The sequence below is a fragment of the Halichoeres trimaculatus genome, unplaced genomic scaffold, assembly GCF_033239565.1.
Source record: "Halichoeres trimaculatus isolate MK-OKI-2021-1 unplaced genomic scaffold, fHalTri1.1 fHalTri1_scaffold_16, whole genome shotgun sequence".
Lineage (NCBI taxonomy): Eukaryota > Metazoa > Chordata > Actinopteri > Labriformes > Labridae > Halichoeres > Halichoeres trimaculatus.
Window position 1 is genome coordinate 11,260,202 of NW_027437194.1, and position 20,340 is coordinate 11,280,541.

A 20,340-nucleotide genomic window follows, 5' to 3' on the forward strand; every position below is an offset into this window, starting at 1 on the left:
AAATTATATTTGTTTATTAAAAAAAATAACACTTGATTTTTCAAATTCTAAATTAAACACGCTTACACACACACACACACACACACACACACACACACACACACACACACACACACACACACACACACACACACTCTCTCTCTCTCTCTCTCTCTCTCTCTCACACACACACACACACACACACACACACACACACACACACACACACAAGATGGCGGACAGCATCAGCCTTTAGGCCGAGCGAAAACTTCTCGTGGACTTTGTTTAACTTTTCCTGCTCTGACCGGAGACATGAGCGGCCTCCGCCGCCTCTGACGGTCCGGTTGTCGGTGAGGTGTTTCCCCGGAGATGTCCCGTGAAGCCGCCGCTGTCTGAAGCCAAACTTTGGTCGTTTCTAAAACGGGCAGGTAAGAACGGCCGAGCCAACCTAGCTCCTCGCTAACTGTTTGTTATGGTGATATGTCGGTGTCCTGTGACGGCTACCGGATACACTGGAAATCCAGCTCCCATCAGAGCCTGCTGCTGACATCCAGGCCGACATAGCAGACGGGTCTGTTGTGGGTTAAGGAAAGTTAAGAAGCGGGCTAGTTTTGGCCGGCATGAGATATTTGTGTTGAGCTAGCTAACAGAGCTACTGCTACATAACAGTCCAGCTGTGTACAGTACAGCAAAATTACTGCAGTACACCTCAGAACACTACTCCTGCTACTACTACTACTACTTAAGTATCACTGAACAAAATACTGCAGTGTACTGCTGCAGCATTACTGACCATAATAATGCAGTATTCATGACCGTATTACTGCAGCATTACTGAGCATTGACCTACAGCATTACTGCCCATAATACTTTAGTATACAGACCATAATATAATACAGCAGTATTACTTACAGTGATATAATATTGCAGAATTAATGAACACAATACTGTAGCACTACTTACTATTATACAGCAGTATAACTGACCATAATATTGTTGCATAACTGACTATAATACAGCAGTATAACCTACTATAATACTGCAGCATAACAGACTTTAATACTGCAGTACTTCTGACTATGATACTTTAGCATAACTTTCTGCTCTATCAACAATACTAACTAAAGTAGTAGTAGTAACTGACAATTCTCATGGTGCAAACTCATCAAGGTTAAGTGAAATTAGCTGGTTTGGTTCTAAAATGGATTATTGCTGTGATTCATGTGGATTTGCAATGCATTGTTTTGGGTGGGGGTGAAGGTTAATTTACCATGCAAGCTCAGTTGTCATAAATCTGCTAACCTTAGTGTCAATAAGTTATCTACTCTTGTTTAGCAGACATACAAGCCTTTTTCCTTTTGTGGTCTTTTTTATGATGTGTGCTTCTCTGTTGGTTAAATTGCCCTGGTCATCTGGTCATGCTGCTGTTGCATGACTGTGTCATGCATGCTCTCTAGAGAAGAGGTCTTGCCTCCAGTAAAACATAAAAGGAAGACTGCACATCTTACCTCATGAAGTTACTCTCGGCATGTCCAGGCAATGTGAAATACACAAGCATCAAGGTATTAACTAAAGTAAACCTTCCTGTTGGACCCATATTTTAGTTTTTGCTAAAGATTAAAGGGACTGTACAGACTTTCCAAGTGATCTTGAAAAACTCTCCCATCTAGTTAAAAAGATGATTGTAATCCACACTCTAAAAGGTGATAATCAGCTCCAGTATAGGATATTCCTAAATGCGACTAGATTCCTCATAGGGCCGGGCAGGACTGGATTGATTTACGGCACACCAAAGTCTCTATGACAACACCACGCTGGCTGACAAAGTTTAGTATTGAGAAGAGAGACTTTTTTTTTCACCTCCCCAAAACAATTTCTGTGATTAATTTTGTAGTGATGGTGGACACTGGAGCCTAACTGTCAAACAGAGAAAGGACAGAAGAAAGCTAGATAATAGAGTGATACAGCACAAGCTAAAATACAAGCTCCTGGCTTAAACAGGGTCTAAATTGTGTGTTCTAATGTTCATATCAACTCACATGCTGCAGTTCTACTGCAGTGGCCTGTGTATCAATAAAATGAAGACTGAGCAGAAAACATCATTGTTAGTTTTTTGTTTTTGATTAATGTTATCACCTTTTTTTGTCCTTAATACATGTTTGATTGTTGATCTGTTTTTTAATCCTTTAATTGAACATTGGCGTTGGCAACATGTTTTAAAAAACTTCAATGCCAATAAAGCTTATCTTGAATTTGAATTTGAGTGAGGTTACATTAGCTCTGCTTGGTAGATGAGCACTGGCAGGACATTACCAGGATTTACTAGTGTTACACATTACGGTCATGTCTCAGAAAAACACTCTGTCAGTAGCGCTAAATAAAGACAGCTACTTAACTACGGCACAAAAGCTCAAAGTTTTCTTTTTGTCACATTTCAAACACCGGCGCTACTTAACTCTTTTGCCTTCTGTAATGTACCTTTGGTCCATATTGGCATGATAGCATCACACAGTTGCTGCAGATTTGTCAGCTGCACATACGTGATGTGAATATCCCGTTCCAACACATCCCAAAGGTGCTCTATTGGACTGAGATCTGGGGACTGTGGAGGCCATTTGAGTACAGGGAACTCATTGTCATGTTCAAGAAACCAGTCTGAGATGATTCCAGCTTTATGACACGGAGCGTTAACCTGCTGGAAGTAGCCATCAGAAGATGGGTACACTGTGCTCATAAAGGGATGGCAACAATACTCAGAAAGGCTGTGGCGTTTAAACCATGCTCAGTGGGTACTAAGGGGCCCAAAGCGTGTCAAAAAAATATCCCCCACACCATTACACCACCAGCAGCCTGAACTGTTGATACAAGGCAGGATGGATCCATGCTTTCATGTTGCTGTTGCCAAATTCTGACCCTACCATCTGAATACGTAGCAGAAATCCAGACTCATCAGACCAGGCAACGTTTTCCAATCTTCTATTGTCCAGTTTTGGTGTTGCTGTGTGAATTGTAGCCTCAGTTTCCTGTTCTTAGCTGACAGGAGGGTCACACGGTGTGGTCTTCTGCTGCTGTAGCCCATCTGCCTCAAGGTTAGACGTGTTGTGCGTTCAGAGATGCTCTTCTGCAGACCTCGGTTGTAACCAGTGGTTATTTGAGTTACTGTTGTCTTTCTATCAGCTCCAACCAGTCTGTCCATTCTCCTCTGACCTCTGGCATCAACAAGGCATTTTTCTGCCACTGAACTGCGGCTCACTGGGTATTTCCTCTTTTTGGGACCATTCTCTGTAAGCCCGAGAGATGGTTGTGCGTGAAAGTCCCAGTAGATCAGCAGTTTCTGAAATACTCAGACCAGCCTGTCTGGCACCAACAATCATGCCACGTTCAAAGTCACTTAAATCACCTTTCTTACTTGTTATAGTCACGTCTTCACTACACTGTGTATGTTACTCAGGGCTAAAAGGTGTTGCTGCAGTCCGACTTAAACAGATCCTCCTCACAGTCTCTGTAAGCTAGCAAAGCAGTTTGGTGTTTGATGGAGACATCATAGTCACATTTTACATAATCACAAAGGGAACAGCAGCACTTGGCTATTTTTTGTCGCAATACGAAGCACGTAGCTATTATACGTATTTTTTCAGTGAAAACATTGCAGAAGGATTAGAAGTCCGGCTAGCAAGCCAGCCTTTCTGTTAAACATACTATCTGGTTGGTTGTTGGCTGAAATGAGTGCCAGTTACTGCAGTACTCAGCTGTGAATTGCTATGAAATTTTCCTGTTGTTGCTTTTAGAAATCATCAGTGAAGAAGAGATGGATGAAAGCTGTGGTGAAGAAGACGTTAGGGGTATGGAGTGTACAAAAACTGAAAATGGAACAGCAATAAAAAATGCTTTGTTAATGTTGTATAATAGATGCAACTGCGGTTTCCTTAACCCTTTGAACCCTGATCTGATTTCTCGAGTCTCGGCTCGAAAATTGCATACCCTTTAAAAAATACCTCTGCAACCACAAGGTCTATTTGAATAATGTTGGTGTAATAGTACAGGTAAAACTTGTGAGATTTGTTAACGAGAATATGTGATACTGGTAAAGAGTAAATGAAGACAGCACCCAGCAATAAAAGAGTATTTTTGCCCTATTCAGAAAAAGACATATCAGGGTTAAATGTTTAAAATGTCATGATTCGTTTATTTATTTTGATTGTGTTTGTGGCATGTAAAAAAGGATTAGTCGTGGATCCTGGGTTCTGCTTTTTAATTTATATGCAAGATCAAGATATTCTTTTGTAATTCGTGCAACCTTTGCACGTTGTGTTTGCCGAGCCTCGTAAATCGGGGACTCTTGGGCTCAAGGGTTAATGTTTGCACTGCTTCTTTAGCAGGTTTGAATACTTACAACCATCTGTCAATTCACAGATATTTGTCACCTTTTTCATCCCTGATAAGTTTGATGAGTTGTGTTTTTGTCCTAAATCAACAGGATTTTACTTTTTATCAATTCTATGTCTCTTAAAGGTTAATTCTTCAGTAGGTGCATCAATCTTAATGATATCTTCAATGTTGAAATATAATTATTGTTGTTATCATAAATTTAAAAAATGTACTGTTTTACAAAGAAGTAGAAAAAAAGGTGAGCATTTTATATTTGATTGTCAGATTGCAGTTATAAACTTTTATTCCTGAACAGATAAATGTGTTTTAGTTGTTGTTATTCTTGGTTAATTTCTGACTATTTGGTGAATTCCCGTATGCTGGATGGAATTTGTAATAAAACACAAATTCAGTTTGAAACTCCTCATTCCTGTTCAAAATAATGAAGAGCAGAGAATTCACTGACAACTCAAGAGAGTGTGGATTAAATGTCTTCACGGCTGTTGTAGTGTGTGTGTGCATGTGTGTGTGTGTGCATGTGTGTGTGTGTGTGTGTGCATTGTTGGTGTCTGTATCTGTTTATTTATGCATTTCTGTTTGTTTATTTGTTTCTATGTGTATTTATGTGTTTCCGAGTGTGTGTGCTTGTGTGGGTGTGTGTGTGTGTGTGTATGTGGATCAGTAACCCGGTCAGTCTGCCTGCAGCAGCCACTGCAAAGCATGCTGGGAGCAGGAGGAGGAGGGAGACGCAACCCATCCCTCCTCCTCCCCCTGCTCCCTCTCTGTCTCTCTCTGTGGCTCTTGCTCCTGATTGGCTGCTTGTTCGCCCAGCTGACTGCCTTCTGTCAGACAGAGGGAGAGAGAGAGGGAGGGTGATGGAGGCTTCAGCGATGGGGTGAGCTGCCATTTTCTCTTTCTTTATCCTGAAACTGTTTTTCTTCTATTCCCAGTTCTTTGTGTCTCTGCTTTCATTCGGGCAGATGAGCCAGTGAGGCTGGCAGGAGTAAAAAGGGGAGAAGGGGTGGTAGAGGAGCGATGAAAGAGAGGGGTGAGGATGGAGAAAGGACAGGGGATGTTGGTGGTGATGCAGGGGAAGGAGGGGGGGTGGTGTTAAATGTCTTCCATTGTTTGTTTTTTGTTGTGTTTTCCCCTCCTCTGAGATGGTTTTTACTGTCATTTGTGTCCTGTGATGGAGGGAGGAGGTGGAGGAGGAGGAGAGGGAGAAGGAGGGTGGTGGATGTGATGGAGTGAAGAGTGAGGAGGGAAAGAAAATGGCCGACATGGGATGAAGGGAGGAGACAGAGGAGGGGGATGCAAAGAAAAAGAAGATGGGAAATGGATGATCAATAATAGATGCTGTTGTAATCATGTTAAGTATAACCCATAAAGACCTAAATCAGTGTGAAAGGAATGAGACTGTTTGCTGCTACTGCAGTCCTGTGAGGAAGAACTGCAGCACTGTTCTAAAACCACTGACCACATTCACTCTCTGCTCCGAGGCACACTGAGAGGACAGCACATGAGATGTCACTAAGAGACATCATTAAGTGATGTCATTTAGAGACATTATTTAGAGGTATCAAGAGTCTTCGATATGAGTTATCATTACAAAATATACAGAGGCGTCACTGTCATTTAGCATTAACATTTAGAAATATAACTTAATATAACTAGGTTATATCACTATTATTTAGAGAAGTCATTTAGAAATAAAACTTAAAGGTATTATCATTTAAAGATCTTATCGTTTAGAAAATATCATTTTTAAGAGGTATTTTTCCAAGATGGCATTTAAACACCTGTCAGACTGAGAGATATCATTCAGAGAAGTCGTTTTGAAATTACTGTCATTGAAAGATTTTATTGATTAGAGAAGTCAAGGATATTTAGAGACATAATAATCATGTAGTTATATCTATATCATTTAGAGATATCCTTAAAGATGTTCTTCAGAGGAATCACTGAAATTAAGAGATATCATTTTCATTTTGAGAATCCATGAGATGAGCTTTATCACGATCATTTCGAGCTATTAATATTGTTCAGACACATCGCAGAGATACAGCAATAGTTTACAGGTATGGTTAACATTGAGAGATAGTATTATCATTAAGAGATATTATAAGAAGTATCATAATTTTTCAGCTATATCACTTTTATTGAGATATCACTATCACTATCATCTAGAAATATCATTATGTCAATATTTAATTATCCTTCAGCTATATAATCAAGAGATATCATTTAAGATACAATTATTCAGAGATATTGATAGAATTCCTTATCATTATGAGATATCATTTAGAGAGATCAATATAGTTAAATATATTTTTGTTTCGGTTCAGGTGTGAGAAAAGCGTACATAGGGAAGAGAAACTGAAACTTAACTATGGTCACAGCTTTGAGGTGCTGTAGGGAGAATATTTAAACCTCCTACAATCATAAATAGTTCTCTCTGGAAATACTGTAAACATACCAAACCAATCTAAATACATGTGATTTATAGTCCAGTGCAACTTATGTATGTTTTTTTTTACTCTTCATGACGTATATTTTGACTGATGGGACTTTCACATCAGAGCAATTTATAATCTGGGGAATACAGTACTCAATTCATGAAAAATGTCATGAGAAAATATTTGAACCTACAGTATTTCTTGCTAGGCGTTTTCAGTTTATTTTTTATCTTTTCAATTCATCTCCTGTGCTTTTTCACCATTTTTATTGTATACAATTATATACTACTCATTTTGTTACTTTGTCTTAATAAATTGCATTTTTCAAAGGAGCACAACTTTACCAGAGCTAAATACCTGATAATGATCTGTAGCATTACACGTTTTTGTAGTCTTATTTTTAAGTGTACACAGGGGTCATCAAGTAAATGTTAGCATGTCGTAGTCAGCTTCAGTCATATTAAATATAATTATCCAACATCAAAAGTGTGGCTAGTGAAAATGCTGATTGGCTAGTCACTCTAAAAAAAATAACTAGCCACAGTGACTGGTAAGCAAAAAAAAAAAAATACTGTAGAGCCCTGTTTAAAGTTATATATCATTAAGAGACATCTTTCTAGATATAATTATATAAATACACCAGTCTGATTGAAAGATCTTAATGTCATTTATTAGTAATATTAACATTGAGAGACATGAACTCTTAGAAATATTATTTTCATTGACAGATATGGAAGATATTTTTATTTAGAGATAATCAAGATACTTAAGTAAGAGATATTATTGAGACAAAATTACCCTTCAAGATATCATTATCTTTTAGATATCTTAAGAAATATTAAGAGATGTTTTTAGAGATTTATTAAGATGATTGTCTTCAAGATATCATTTTGATTTAGAGATATCATTATTCAGAGAAATCATTCAGAGACCTGTCAGACGGATTAAGAGGTATGTGTCAGACTCAGTTTGAGATAGACAGACATCCCTATGTAGAGCTGGGTGGTTATGGCAAAAATCAAAACCATGATTAATTGAACCTTCTCCTTTGATTTGGGTTAATGCATGACTATCCCATTCTCTGCTCAGTTTATTCTATAAATATTTGTACAATTTTGAAACAAGTATTTTAAATTAACATGGATAGGTAAACAATTAAGTATTATTTATTAAAACAATGGAACTGAAAACCCACGTCAGCAAGAATGGAAACATTTGTTTAAAAAAAAATCTGAAGAAAAAAGGGGAAAAAAATAATAAAACTTGTATTTCTGGCACGCAAAATAAATATTCTTTAATTCGGCAGTGCTACTGTAGAAAATGACTTTCACTTTATATTGCTTTGTACTGTCGGCTTGGTGTTTGAGTTTTTTTTCATGATACTTATCTTCAGAGACCTCCCGAGTCTTGTGAAATCCAACCCCAGTCCAAGCAATCACTTTATCTACATCTGTTGATCCAGCTATGCTTCATGTGATCGCATGCTCACTAAGCTCATAGTAAACATACTCAGTGTAGTGGACTGGATGGGACAGTGTCATGTGGCTACTTCTTTTTCTGCTAGTTTTCTGGCAGCCTTCAAGCTTTGTGAGACCTGGCTGCCTGTTGTGTAACTGTGCAGCCAGTCGTGTATTTTGAGGGGATCTTGTATTATTAGAGACAGAATAACAAGGGGAAGGGGGTGTGTTAAATAATTGATATGGCAGTTTTAGGCAAAAACTTCTAACACAGTTGGTTTGAGGCCTTAAATGTTGGTTTTGATGATTTTTTCATTGATTGCCTGACCTTTTTCTGAATCAGTCAGACTGATTAAGAGTTAGTTTCTCTTGTATCCAAGTGCTGATGTTTGTGGTTTGTGTCTTGCAGGTCAGCAGAGGGTTGTCCATCATGGCAGCAGCGTCATATGACCAGCTGCTAAGGCAGGTGGAGGTATTAAAGATGGAGAACTCTAACCTACGACAGGAGCTGCAGGACAACTCCAACCACCTGACCAAACTGGAGACTGAGGCCTCCAACATGAAGGTCAGCTTTGAATAAACTTTATCGACATTAAAACAGAAACTGCAGGGTTCTGGGTCCATCTGACTGCTTGAAAGAATTGTTATGGCCAACAGTTGGACTAAAAACAAAAATAGTGACTCACTCATGTGTCTTTGTGTTATTGTCGTTCAGTCATGCTTTTATTGTTTTAAACGGTCACTCTTCCGTGATACACTTGCTTCCCATTTCCCGTTTCCTGTTTCCTGTTTTTTTGTGGTTGAGCTGAGTTTCAGTGACAGTAGGAGTGTTAGTCTGCATCATGTCGCTGTTTGAGCGCTGTCGGCTCATCACGGTGAGTGAAGACATAGACGAAAGATAGAGAGATAGGGCAAGAGACAAAGGGACAGGGGAGGCGGCAGAGACAGAGTTAAAGGAGTGGGCAGGACAGAGTGTGAGGAGAAACTGAGGGAGAGATGGACAGAAAGAAAGAGGTAGAGGGAGGTGTCATATTTGTTTTTGGTTGTTTGTGGCCCTGGGGTATTTTTTGACACTAGTACAGTCATGACCACAGGTTTTGAGAATGGCACAAATTTTGTTTTTCATGAGGTTTGCTGCCTCTGTTTTTAAGGTGGCGGTTGGTTTCACCTCTAGATTGTGAAGATGAATTGAAATTAACTGCAAAGTATTTCCCTGCTGTGAAAAATGACTTTTATGAAAACAAAATTTGTGCCATTCCCAAAACTTTTGGTCACGGCTGTGTTTTGACTGTGTTGCTGTGATTTCCTACACACTGTGTGATGTCACTCAAGCTGTTTGTTTACTGATCAAACAGGAAGTGCTGAAGCAGCTTCAAGGCACCATTGAGGAGGAGTCTGGAGAGGCGTCTGGATCTCAACTGGAGCTCATCGAGAGACTAAAAGGTAGAGCAAACGCACACACACACACTAACACACAGAACAAAGTGTGTTTGTATGAGTACATCTAACATTTAACCTGGTGTCTCCTGAACTCCAGAGATGAGCCTGGAATCTGCCGGTTTTAAACCCAGATTGAGGCCTCCTCAGCCCCCGTCCTCCTCTTCCAGCTCAGCCTCCTCTGGATCTGGAGCTCCAGGAGGAGCAGCTGGAGGCCCACTGAACCCTGCTGCCTTTCCCAGGAGAGGGCTGCCATCTGCAGGCAGAGACAGCCATGACCGCTGCCTGGAGGAACTTGAGAAGGAAAGGTACTGCAGAGAGTACTACAACTATTATCATTTACTAAACTTTTATTGCTACTTCCACAACAACCTCTACTGATACTCTAACAACTACTTTTACTAGTGACTGCTGTAACTACTAATATTATAACTACTACTCCTGATACTGCTAATTCTTCAACTAAGGCTAATGCTGTTGCCTTGACTACCTTTTGTACCAAATCTGCTTTTGTCCAGCTATATAGTTTTGTCACTTTTGTAATGGTCCCAGACCCTGTGTGTGACCTTCTCTGTGATTGGCTGCTGCTGTGTGACAGGTCTCTCCTATTGGCTGAGCTGGAGAAGGAGGAGAAGGAGAAGGACTGGTACTATGCTCAGCTGCAGAATCTTACCAAGAGGATCGACAGCCTGCCGCTCACTGAAAATGTAATGCTCTTAAGAGTCAGACGCAGTTTTCATACTGTCAAATGTTTCACTCTGAGGTGTCAGCAGGTTTCCTCTTTACATATTAATCATGCTGTGCTGCTGTTGGGCTGACACTGTGTTGTTTGTAGTTCACTCTACAGACAGACATGAGTCGTCGTCAGCTTGAGTTTGAAGCTCGTCAGATCCGCTCAGCAATGGAGGAGCAACTGGGCTCCTGTCAGGAGATGGAGAGGAGGGCCCAGGTAAGACTTGCCTGAGACGGGAAGAGAGGGAGAGCTCAGTTGAAACCATAACACGAAGCTTACATTAGATGTGCAGAGAACATTCTTTTTCTGTCAGTGACCACTCACACACACCAGGGGGCATGCAGCACATGCTCTACACTAGGCACCCTGGACTGTATGCTGACACCAAGATGTGTGTTTGTGTGTGTAGGCTCGTGTGTCTCGTATTCAGCAGATAGAGAAGGACATCCTAAGGCTTGGAGCTCGTCTGCAGGTAAGCCAACCTCAGTGTTAGTTACTTTAATTCACAGTGTGTCGGTTTAATTCTTGTTATGCCTGTGTTTTAAATGAATAAGATGAATAGTTGTGCTTTTTCACTGTAAGTCAGATACATAATGATGAGGCTGGGCAGGTTTATGTTGTGGTATTTTGCCTGGGTTTAAAGGAGCTGTGAGTTGTTGAAAGAGGTGCATTGTTCCAGCTCTGGGGACAGGAAACAGACCTTGTGATGCAGACTGGCATTTTGTTTGCATGATGATGGTGACTAATAAGCTTAGAGATGGTAAACAGTGGAGGCCCTAGGATGGAGCCTTGAAGGACTCCACAGTACTGCACCAAACAGTCTCTCACAGTTCTCCCAGTTTGCCATGTTGGAGTGTGTCCAAAGCAGCAGCGAGATCCAGCAGCACTATGGCTGAAACCCATCAGGCTCTGGTTCTTTTTTTAACTATAGATTGATGACAGCAGCTTTCAGGGCCTGTAGGAGGACACCTTTATATGTCTCCAGCAGAATGCAGGAAGTATTGCAACAGTGAAGAACTGTGTCATGGTCTCTGTCTCTCTTTTTCTCTCTGTCTCAGGTGGAGGACATTCCAGCAGTGAGTGAAAGTCCTGGCTCTGGATTGGCTGCAGCTCAAGTGAGATTTTTCACCATACTCGTTCCTCTCTGTTTTGTTTACCTCTAAAACGTTGCTTGTTAAATTCCCTGGTGCTGTTGTCCTTTCAGAGCTCCACCAGCAGATTGGACCAGGAGCCAGCCAATGAGGCAAGCTACTCTGTGCCTCGACGAATCACCAGCCACCTCGGAACCAAGGTACACTTTACAGATACCTGCAACCTTAAGTGCTTTTGAAGAACCCCCCCCCACACACACACTCACACACACCTGTAAATAAATTTAAAATTCTTACCTGTTCATAGATTTCAAACTCTCCCATGCAGATGGAGATGGTGTACACTGTGAAAAAACGAATCTGTTTGTCGCCCCCTGCAGGTGGAGATGGTGTATAGTCTTCTGTCTATGTTAGGGACTCATGATAAAGATGACATGTCACGGACACTGCTAGCCATGTCGAGCTCTCAAGATTCGTGCATTGCAATGCGTCAGTCCGGCTGTCTGCCTCTGCTCATCCAGCTGCTCCATGGCAATGATAAGGACTCTCTGTTGCTAGGTGACCACCTCTACCTGTATCATATAATTATCATTATTTGTGTGAACTAATGTAATACGGCTATGCGTAGCCCATTGAACAGTGTTCTCAATTTGTCACTGTTCTGTTGCCAAGGTAACTCTCGGGGCAGTAAAGAGGCACGTGCTCGAGCATCTGCAGCACTGCACAACATTGTTCACAGCCAGCCAGATGATAAGCGAGGGCGCAGAGAGATCAGGGTGCTCCACCTGCTGGAACAGGTGCGTCATTACTGTGAGGCATGCTGGAGCTGGCAGGAGAACCATGAGAGAGGCGTAGACCAGGAGGACAACCCCAGTGAGTGATATCACCTGAATCAGCCAATCAGAATCTCAGACTATTTGTTCCTCGGTTAAAACTGAAACTTCTTTGTGTTCAGTGCCGTCTCCAGTAGAGCATCAGATCTGCCCCGCGGTCTGCGTCCTGATGAAGCTGTCGTTCGATGAAGAACATCGCCATGCAATGAACGAACTAGGTGAGCCATTTAGCAACTGTTCATCCTTCTCTTTGTCACTCTGACTGTTAATCACTCTGACTGACAGTTAATCACACTGACCAACTTGTTTAAGCCAGAGTATTTTTTTTTCCTGCAGGTGGTCTGCAGGCGGTCGCAGAGCTACTCCAGGTTGACTGTGAGATGTTTGGTCTGAGTAGCGATCATTACAGCGTGACGCTGAGACGTTATGCTGGCATGGCACTTACCAACCTTACCTTTGGAGATGTGGCCAATAAGGTGAGAGAACACGTACATGTTTTTTTAAGTCATTCGTTTTTGGGAAACAAACTTGATCACAGTGCTGTGTTTTATTATCAGGCCACACTGTGCTCCATGAAGGGCTGCATGAGAGCGATGGTTGCCCAGCTGAAATCTGACAGCGAAGACCTGCAACAGGTATGGTCACATGAATCTACCTACTATACTGATTTTATATGCTTCCTGAGGTCGGTCACCTTGATTCAGAGAGATGTAGAGAAGGAGCTGGTAACCAATACTCAGTAACTATTACCCGTTAACCAATGTGTTTCCTGGTTTGAATTTCTGTCTATCTTTCTCACTCTCTGCCCTCAGGTGATAGCAAGTGTACTCAGGAACTTGTCGTGGCGTGCAGATGTGAACAGTAAAAAGACGCTGCGTGAAGTGGGCAGCGTGCGAGCCTTGATGGGCTGCGCCCTCGAGGTTCAGAAGGTAAACACATGACCCTTTAATGCTAGTCAGATTTTGTTCTTTCTGGTTACATGACCTGTTCAATCTTCTCCTCCAGGAGTCCACCCTGAAGTCTGTACTGAGTGCGCTCTGGAACCTCTCAGCTCATTGCACTGAAAACAAGGCAGACATCTGCGCTGTGGACGGAGCACTTGCCTTCTTGGTGGGAACACTGACCCACCGCAGCCACACCAACACTCTCGCAATTATCGAGAGCGGAGGAGGAATCCTGCGTAATGTTTCCAGCCTTATTGCCACCAACGAGGCACACAGGTAAACACCTGTTCATAAACATCTGCAGGGACACACACTAAGAACTGCACAAGAATAAACACCTTGCAGTTAGGGATGGGTACCGAATTAGGTACTTTTGTAGTTACCTACTGAATTCCAACAGTAGCACGGAGTACTGATTTACGTAAAATCAAAGGTACCCTGTTTCGGTACCTGAACCCATCCTTGTGACTGTAAGTGAGTGGGGGAGTAGGCGATTTTCTATGCTGGACATGAACACAGCATTGCAAGTTTATATTTTGAGAAATGAATATGTTTGACTGTATGAATATGTATGAATTCAAAAACTTTGATATTTTATTATTAAACAAATTAATATTTATTACCACATAAACACACACATAAGTACTGAAAATTGGTACCTTTGAGTACCGGGCATCGGTACCCTATCGTTTCAAATGTGAAAGGTTCCCACCCCTACTTACATGTGAACCCCTGTACAGAAACATACACTGCTCTAACATCTCCTTGTGGATTGTCTTGCAGGCAAATCCTGCGTGAACATGGCTGCCTGCCAACTCTGCTGCAGCACCTAAAGTCTCACAGTTTGACCATCGTGTCCAATGCCTGTGGAACGTTGTGGAATCTGTCTGCCAGGGATGCCAAAGACCAAGAGGCTTTATGGGAACTGGGCGCTGTGGGCATGCTGCGTAACCTTATTCACTCTCGGCACAAGATGATTGCAATGGGTAGTGCAGCCGCCCTCCGCAACCTGATGGCCAACCGGCCTGCTCGCTACAAGGATGCCAGCGTGTTGTCCCCTGGCGCTGGTGCCCCCTCGCTGCATGCTCGCAAGCAGAAGGCTTTGTTTGAGGAGCTGGATGCCCAGCAGCTGTCAGAAACTTTTGACAACATTGACAATTTGAGCCCCAAGGCCGCACACAGGAAGGGGCGGGGCTGTAACAGCACTGGAGGAGCAGGAAGCACTACGCGCTCATATGCTAACACGCCGGTGCTGTCTAGCCCCAAGAATGGAGATGGATCAAAAAGGACAAGTGAAGATGCAGCATACGGTCGGCCTGTGTTTCCGCCCAGCGTGCGTGCATCCAGTGACAGCCTCAACAGTGTGACGAGCGCTGATGGGTACGGAAACCGGGGCAAGACAAAACCGTCTTCAGATCCATTCTTGTCTGATGAGAATGGAGCCAACAAGTGCTGTGTCTACAGGAAGTATCCTGCAGACCTGGCCCACAAGATACGCAGTGCCAACCACATGGCGGATGATGACGGGGCAGAGCTGGACACGCCCATTAACTACAGCCTTAAGTACTCTGATGAACAGCTGAACTCTGGAAGACAGAGTCCCAGCCACCGCAGTGCTATTGAGAGTGACGAGGACGACCAACAAGACGCCCGGCTGAGGAGGAGGAATGATGGCGGTGACTCTGCGACCAGTGGCCACATGGTGTCTGTCCCGCCGTGCTTTGTTGCATCCACGGCAACAGTGAACTACGGCACCGACTCAACAGGTGAACAGCCTATTGACTACAGCCTAAAGTATGGAGCAGATGCTCCACGAAAACCGCTATTCAAGCCTGAAAATGCGGCCGCCCCTTCAGTGCCCTCCCCACAGCAACCCTCTTCCAACAAACTCCGCCCCCCTCCCCCAGCCAATCGTTCAGCATCCAAAAGCAACCAGGAGTCCACACAGACGTACTGTGTAGAGGACACGCCCATTTGCTTCTCCAGAGGCAGCTCATTGTCCTCACTGTCCTCAGAGGAGGAGGAGGAAGATGCTGATGTCATTGGGAGGAAGAGGAGAGGCGGGAGTGTCATCAGTGGTGGTGGTGGAAGCAATGATTATCCAACACTTCCTGTCAGTGAGAAAGACGCTCATGAGCAACAGCAGAGGCAGCAGAAAGAAGCAGAGAGCCAAACAGCTGCTGCTGCTCCCTCCACACGTGGAAGACGGGGTCACCATCATCATCATGGACACCACCACCATCACCATCACCATGCAACATCATCGGGTGCCAGGACTCCTAAGAGTCCTCCAGAGCTGCCGTACGCCCAGGAGACTCCTCTGATGTTCAGCCGCTGCACGTCTGTCAGCTCCCTTGACAGCTTTTCCACCTCCTCCATTGCCAGCTCGGTGCGCTCCAGTGAGCCATGCAGTGGTGTGCCAAGTGGCGTGGTCAGCCCTAGCGATTTACCTGACAGTCCAGGGCAGACCATGCCACCCAGCCGTGCCAAGACACCACCGTTACCACCAGCAATACAGAAAATCAAGGAGGAAGATAATGTGAAGAAGAAGCAGGAGGAGGAGAGCAGCCCAGATGTGCTGCTGCACTTTGCAACAGAGAGCACGCCACACGGCTTTTCCCGAGCCTCCAGTCTGAGTGCGCTCAGTTTGGACGAGCCATACATCACAGCAGAAATGAAGAAGCAAGAGGAGCAGGAAGTAGGCAAAGATGAGAGAAAAGATGAGGCAGCACAACCCATCCTAGACGAATCTGATGACGATGACGACAATGAGATCCTTGAGGCGTGCATCAACATGGCCATGCCTAAATCGTCACGGAAACCAAAGAAACAGCAACAAGCTGCACCAAGAAAACCCAGTCAGCTTCCTGTTTACAAACTCCTCCCACCTCAAAGCCGTGCCCAGCCACAGCAGAGGAAGGAACTGCCTCCACCAGCGCCAGAGGAGGTGCCTAGAGTTTACTGTGTTGAAGGAACTCCACTCAACTTTTCCACCGCCACTTCGCTCAGTGACCTCACCATTGACTCCCCGCCTAATGAGATGGCAACAGCAGCCAGCGTACCTGTAGCTCCTGCAACCTCTGCCCAGAGAAGGCAGGTAGGACTCCCTGAGGGGGAGAATGGAGATGACATACTCGCAGAGTGCATCAGTGCTGCCATGCCTAAAGCCAAACCAAGAAAACCAATCAGAACAGTTTCCAACTCTGAGACACTCCAAGCCCCACCCCTTCCTCCACCTCTTCCCCCTTTGGCACCGCCTCCTGCTCAGCAGAAAAAGAAACCAACATCCCCGGTAAAGCCGATGCCTCAGAGGGCGGCCTACAATGTTGCTACAGCTGCAGTTGCAAAAGCAAAGCCAGGGTTCGCCTTCGATTCGCCACGACACTACACACCCATTGAGGGCACACCATGCTGCTTCTCTCGCAACGACTCTCTCAGTTCTCTTGACTTTGATGAAGACGATGTTGGGGAGAAGGAAGAAGAGGAAAAGAAAACTAAAGAAGAAGAAGGCCGGAAAAGAAAGCAGCAAACAGCAGCTGTTTTTCCTCGGACAAAACCTGCAGCCAATGGGACAGCATCCGACGAGAAGCAGAAATTTGCCATCGAGGACACGCCGGTGTGCTTCTCCAGGAACTCATCCCTGAGCTCCCTGAGCGACATTGACCAGGAGAACAACAACAAGGAGTTCGCTCCTGCCCCTGCACTGCCTCCTGAAAGTCAAGAAGGAGGCAAAGCTACAACCACATCCCCTCCCTCACAGGCAGAGCTGAAGCCCCGCCCCGCAGCCGCCAGCGGCTACACACCCAAAGCATTTCACGTGGAGGACACACCTGTCTGCTTCTCACGAAACTCATCTCTCAGCTCACTGAGCATCGACTCGGAAGATGACCTCCTGCAGGAATGCATCAGCTCTGCCATGCCTAAGAAGAAGAAGAAGGTTTCAGCTGCTGTTCCTGTTGCAGCCTCTGCTCCCCCTCCTGAACCCAAACCAGAGGAGAGCATTCTGGCAGAGGAGGAGCCATCAGAGGCTCCCAGAAGCCCAGCCTCCCCAGACTCTGAGTCTTTTGATTGGAAAGCAATCCAGGAAGGTGCCAATTCAATTGTCAGCAGCCTGAATGCCGCCGCTGCTGCTGCTTCCTCACTTTCTCGGCAGCCATCATCAGATTCAGACTCTGTGTTGTCTCTAAAGTCTGTAGGCTCGCCATTCCACCTGCCAGCTGTCACCAAGAATGCAGAAGAGGAGGAAGGGGAAGTGAAGGAGGTGAAGCGTGGAGGGAGGATCTTAAAGGGTGGAGAACGCACCACGCTCGAGGCAAGGAAGAAGAAGGAGGAGGAGGAGGAAGAGGAGGAGGCTGCAAAGGCTCTGAGAGGTGGAAAGAAGGTGTACAGGAGTCTGATCACAGGTAAACCAAGGACTGAGTCAGCAGCAAGGGGCCGGAGCAAACCTAGAACAGCTGCTTTGGCCAAAGCTCCTGGTAGTAGTGATGGTTGCGACAGAGGAGGTGGGTCCTCTAGAGACTCCACCCCTTCTCGCTCTTCCACAGCAGCCAATCAGAAAGGCAGTAAGCTGTCACAGCTGCCTCGCACCGCATCTCCTGGCAGCGCGTCATCTTCTTCGTCTGCCTCCAGAACAGCCAAACAGAGTGGAGTGGTGAGGAGTGCTGGCATCCCACGAAGCGAGTCCGCATCACGGGTCAGCAGCTCTACGGCCGCCAAAAAGCAGAAGGCTGAGCCAGAGAAGCCCACTCTTGTCCGCCAGTCAACTTTCATCAAAGAAGCCCCGAGCCCGACGCTGAAAAGGAAGCTTGAGGAGTCGGGGGCATCTGCCGTGGTGGCACCTCCATTAGAATCGCCATCCAGCCCAGAGTCACTGCTACCACCAACACCCAGGAGACATGACATCAACCGCTCACACTCTGAGAGTCCATCACGCCCTCAGGAAGCAACATCATCGCGGTTTAGCCGCACAGGCACCTGGAAACGAGAAAATGGAAGCAGTGGTGGAGGGGGGAGCGGTGGCAAACATTCAACATCTCTGCCACGTGTGGGGACATGGAAGAGGACAGGAAGCTCGTCCTCAGTGCTGTCAGCTTCCTCGGAGTCAAGTGAGAAGGGGCGAAGCGAGGAGGATAGCGCCACAAGGTCCAAGGGAACCTGGCGCAAGACAAAGAGTGGGAGCAGCGATGCTTTAGGGGGGAGGAGTTTCACCGACAAATCAGAGGATGTTTGGGTCCGTCTGGAGGATTGTCCTGTCAATAATCCACGCTCATCCTCTTCCTGTTCAGCCCGCTCCCCCAGCACGGCTAATGCCCCGCCTGTAATTGACAACCCTGTCCCCTCCAAGATCCCTTCCTCCTCCTCCTCTTCCTCCTCCAACCTTAACCTGCGCCGGAGCTGCGAAAGTCTAGAGGACAAGCAACCGCCTGAGCGCCAACAGCAACAGAGTCAACAACAACATCAGCAACAACCACCCCAACCCATCACCCAGCAGCAGCAGCAACGCAGTCAACAGCGTAGCGGTGCAGTGGCAGCTCGAGTCAGCCCCTTTAACTACACACCGAGTCCGAGGAAGAGCAGCGCTGATGTCACCGCCCCAGCCACAACTACCACCACCACCACTTCCTCATCGACCACACCCACCCGTCCATCACTCATCCCGACACCAATCACCAAGAAACGGGAGCCAAAGGGAGGGGAAGGTGGTGGCAGCAGCAGTGGAAGCAGCGGCGGCGGTGGGGGCAGCAGCGAGCGCGGCTCGTATATTGTGACGTCCGTATAAAGACAGGAAGTGGAATTATTGAACACAAAGCACCCACCACAGCCACACAGTGGAGGACATGTAAATATTGCGGTCAGAAAATGTTTGTGAATCGAACTTTTCAGGAATTGATTCTGTACTGAAATGATAGTCCTGCCCATTCTCTTCCCTTACTCCTCTCACATGACCGTTAAGCTTCTTTAATTGCTGAGAGAAAACTTTAAAAATTAACTTTTTATGTTTTTATACCACTAAAATGATGTGTAGCGCTTAGCTCCGCCCCCTCTGCCTGTGCCCCTGCATGGTCCTACCCCTCTTAATAATGACAGTTACCATGGTGACCTAACGATGATGAGAGTAACAGTGTTTCTTCTTCTGTAGTATCAGGTTTGGCTCTGAGACCAAGGTTTGTTGTCTGATAGGAAATAAAGAAATGAAAACTGTAAACGTTCAGCGCTTTGATTCAAGGACTTTAGATTCTGTTTCCACATTTACTTTCATCATCAGTCAGTTTCTATCTTTACTTTCATCTTCAGTCTGTTTTTATCTTCAGTGTCTATCTTCACTTCCATCTTTAGTCTGTTCCTATCTTTACTTTCATCTTCAGTCTGTTTTTATCTTCAGTTTTTTCTTCTCTTCACTTTAAGTTTTTTTTTTTTTAACAATTGAAGTTAAATCAGTTTTTCCACAACTTCACTGTTGTTTTTTTAAAGGGGGAAATTTTTGGCCGTTAATCTCTGAGGAGCTCTTTGAGCACTTTCAGGAAGTTTCTGGTAAATTTTAGTGTTTTTTGGTCTGTGGACAAAACCTCCCGCTCTGTATCGCCTTGGCAACAAGAAACACTGTAAACCTAAGTTATTGCTGTATAACGTTAAAACCTTTTAACATTGAAGCACATTATTTAAAAGAAAATGATTTTTGACAGTGTTACTCATGGCTGAAACGTTGTGTTTTTATGTGGAGAAGGAAACGTTTAACATGAAAAATAAAGGTCAAACATTTTAAAGCAGAACATCTCTGTTTTCTTTTGTGTTTGAGTGAACTTTGGTTTGGGGGGGACTGAAAATGTTTAAGTCTTTTTTTGTTCTCTGAATAAAAACATGAAGCTCTCTGGTTCTGTTGATGGGGCAGTTCAAGGTTTTGGAGTAAACGTTGATGGTCAATTTCTGGTCCCAGCTAAACTTCACAGATTCACACAGTTTAGAGAGGCAAGTGGGCAACGTAGACAGGTCAAATAAATATTTGTCAAACATGTTTAAATAGTCGCTACCTATTGCCCTGACT

General features: G+C 44.6%; 1 protein-coding gene across 2 annotated transcripts; it reads left to right on the plus strand.

Moving 5' to 3' along the window:
• Positions 1-192: 192 nt before the first annotated feature.
• Positions 193-20,068, plus strand: apc (APC regulator of WNT signaling pathway). Of its 2 annotated transcripts, none has more exons than XM_074689808.1 (17): positions 193-407; positions 8,670-8,825; positions 9,616-9,703; positions 9,798-10,005; positions 10,296-10,404; positions 10,533-10,646; positions 10,840-10,902; positions 11,489-11,545; positions 11,635-11,721; positions 11,902-12,079; positions 12,194-12,394; positions 12,477-12,572; positions 12,691-12,830; positions 12,912-12,989; positions 13,167-13,283; positions 13,360-13,574; positions 14,082-20,068. In XM_074689808.1, the coding sequence occupies exons 2-17, from the start codon at positions 8,691-8,693 to the stop codon at positions 19,075-19,077; spliced, it is 6,882 nt and encodes a 2,293-aa protein (XP_074545909.1). In that variant the 5' UTR covers positions 193-407; positions 8,670-8,690; the 3' UTR covers positions 19,078-20,068. The 2 variants fall into 2 exon arrangements, with proteins under 2 accessions (XP_074545909.1, XP_074545910.1); XM_074689809.1 differs by lacking the exon at positions 193-407 and adding an exon at positions 5,204-5,242.
• Positions 20,069-20,340: the final 272 nt, after the last annotated feature.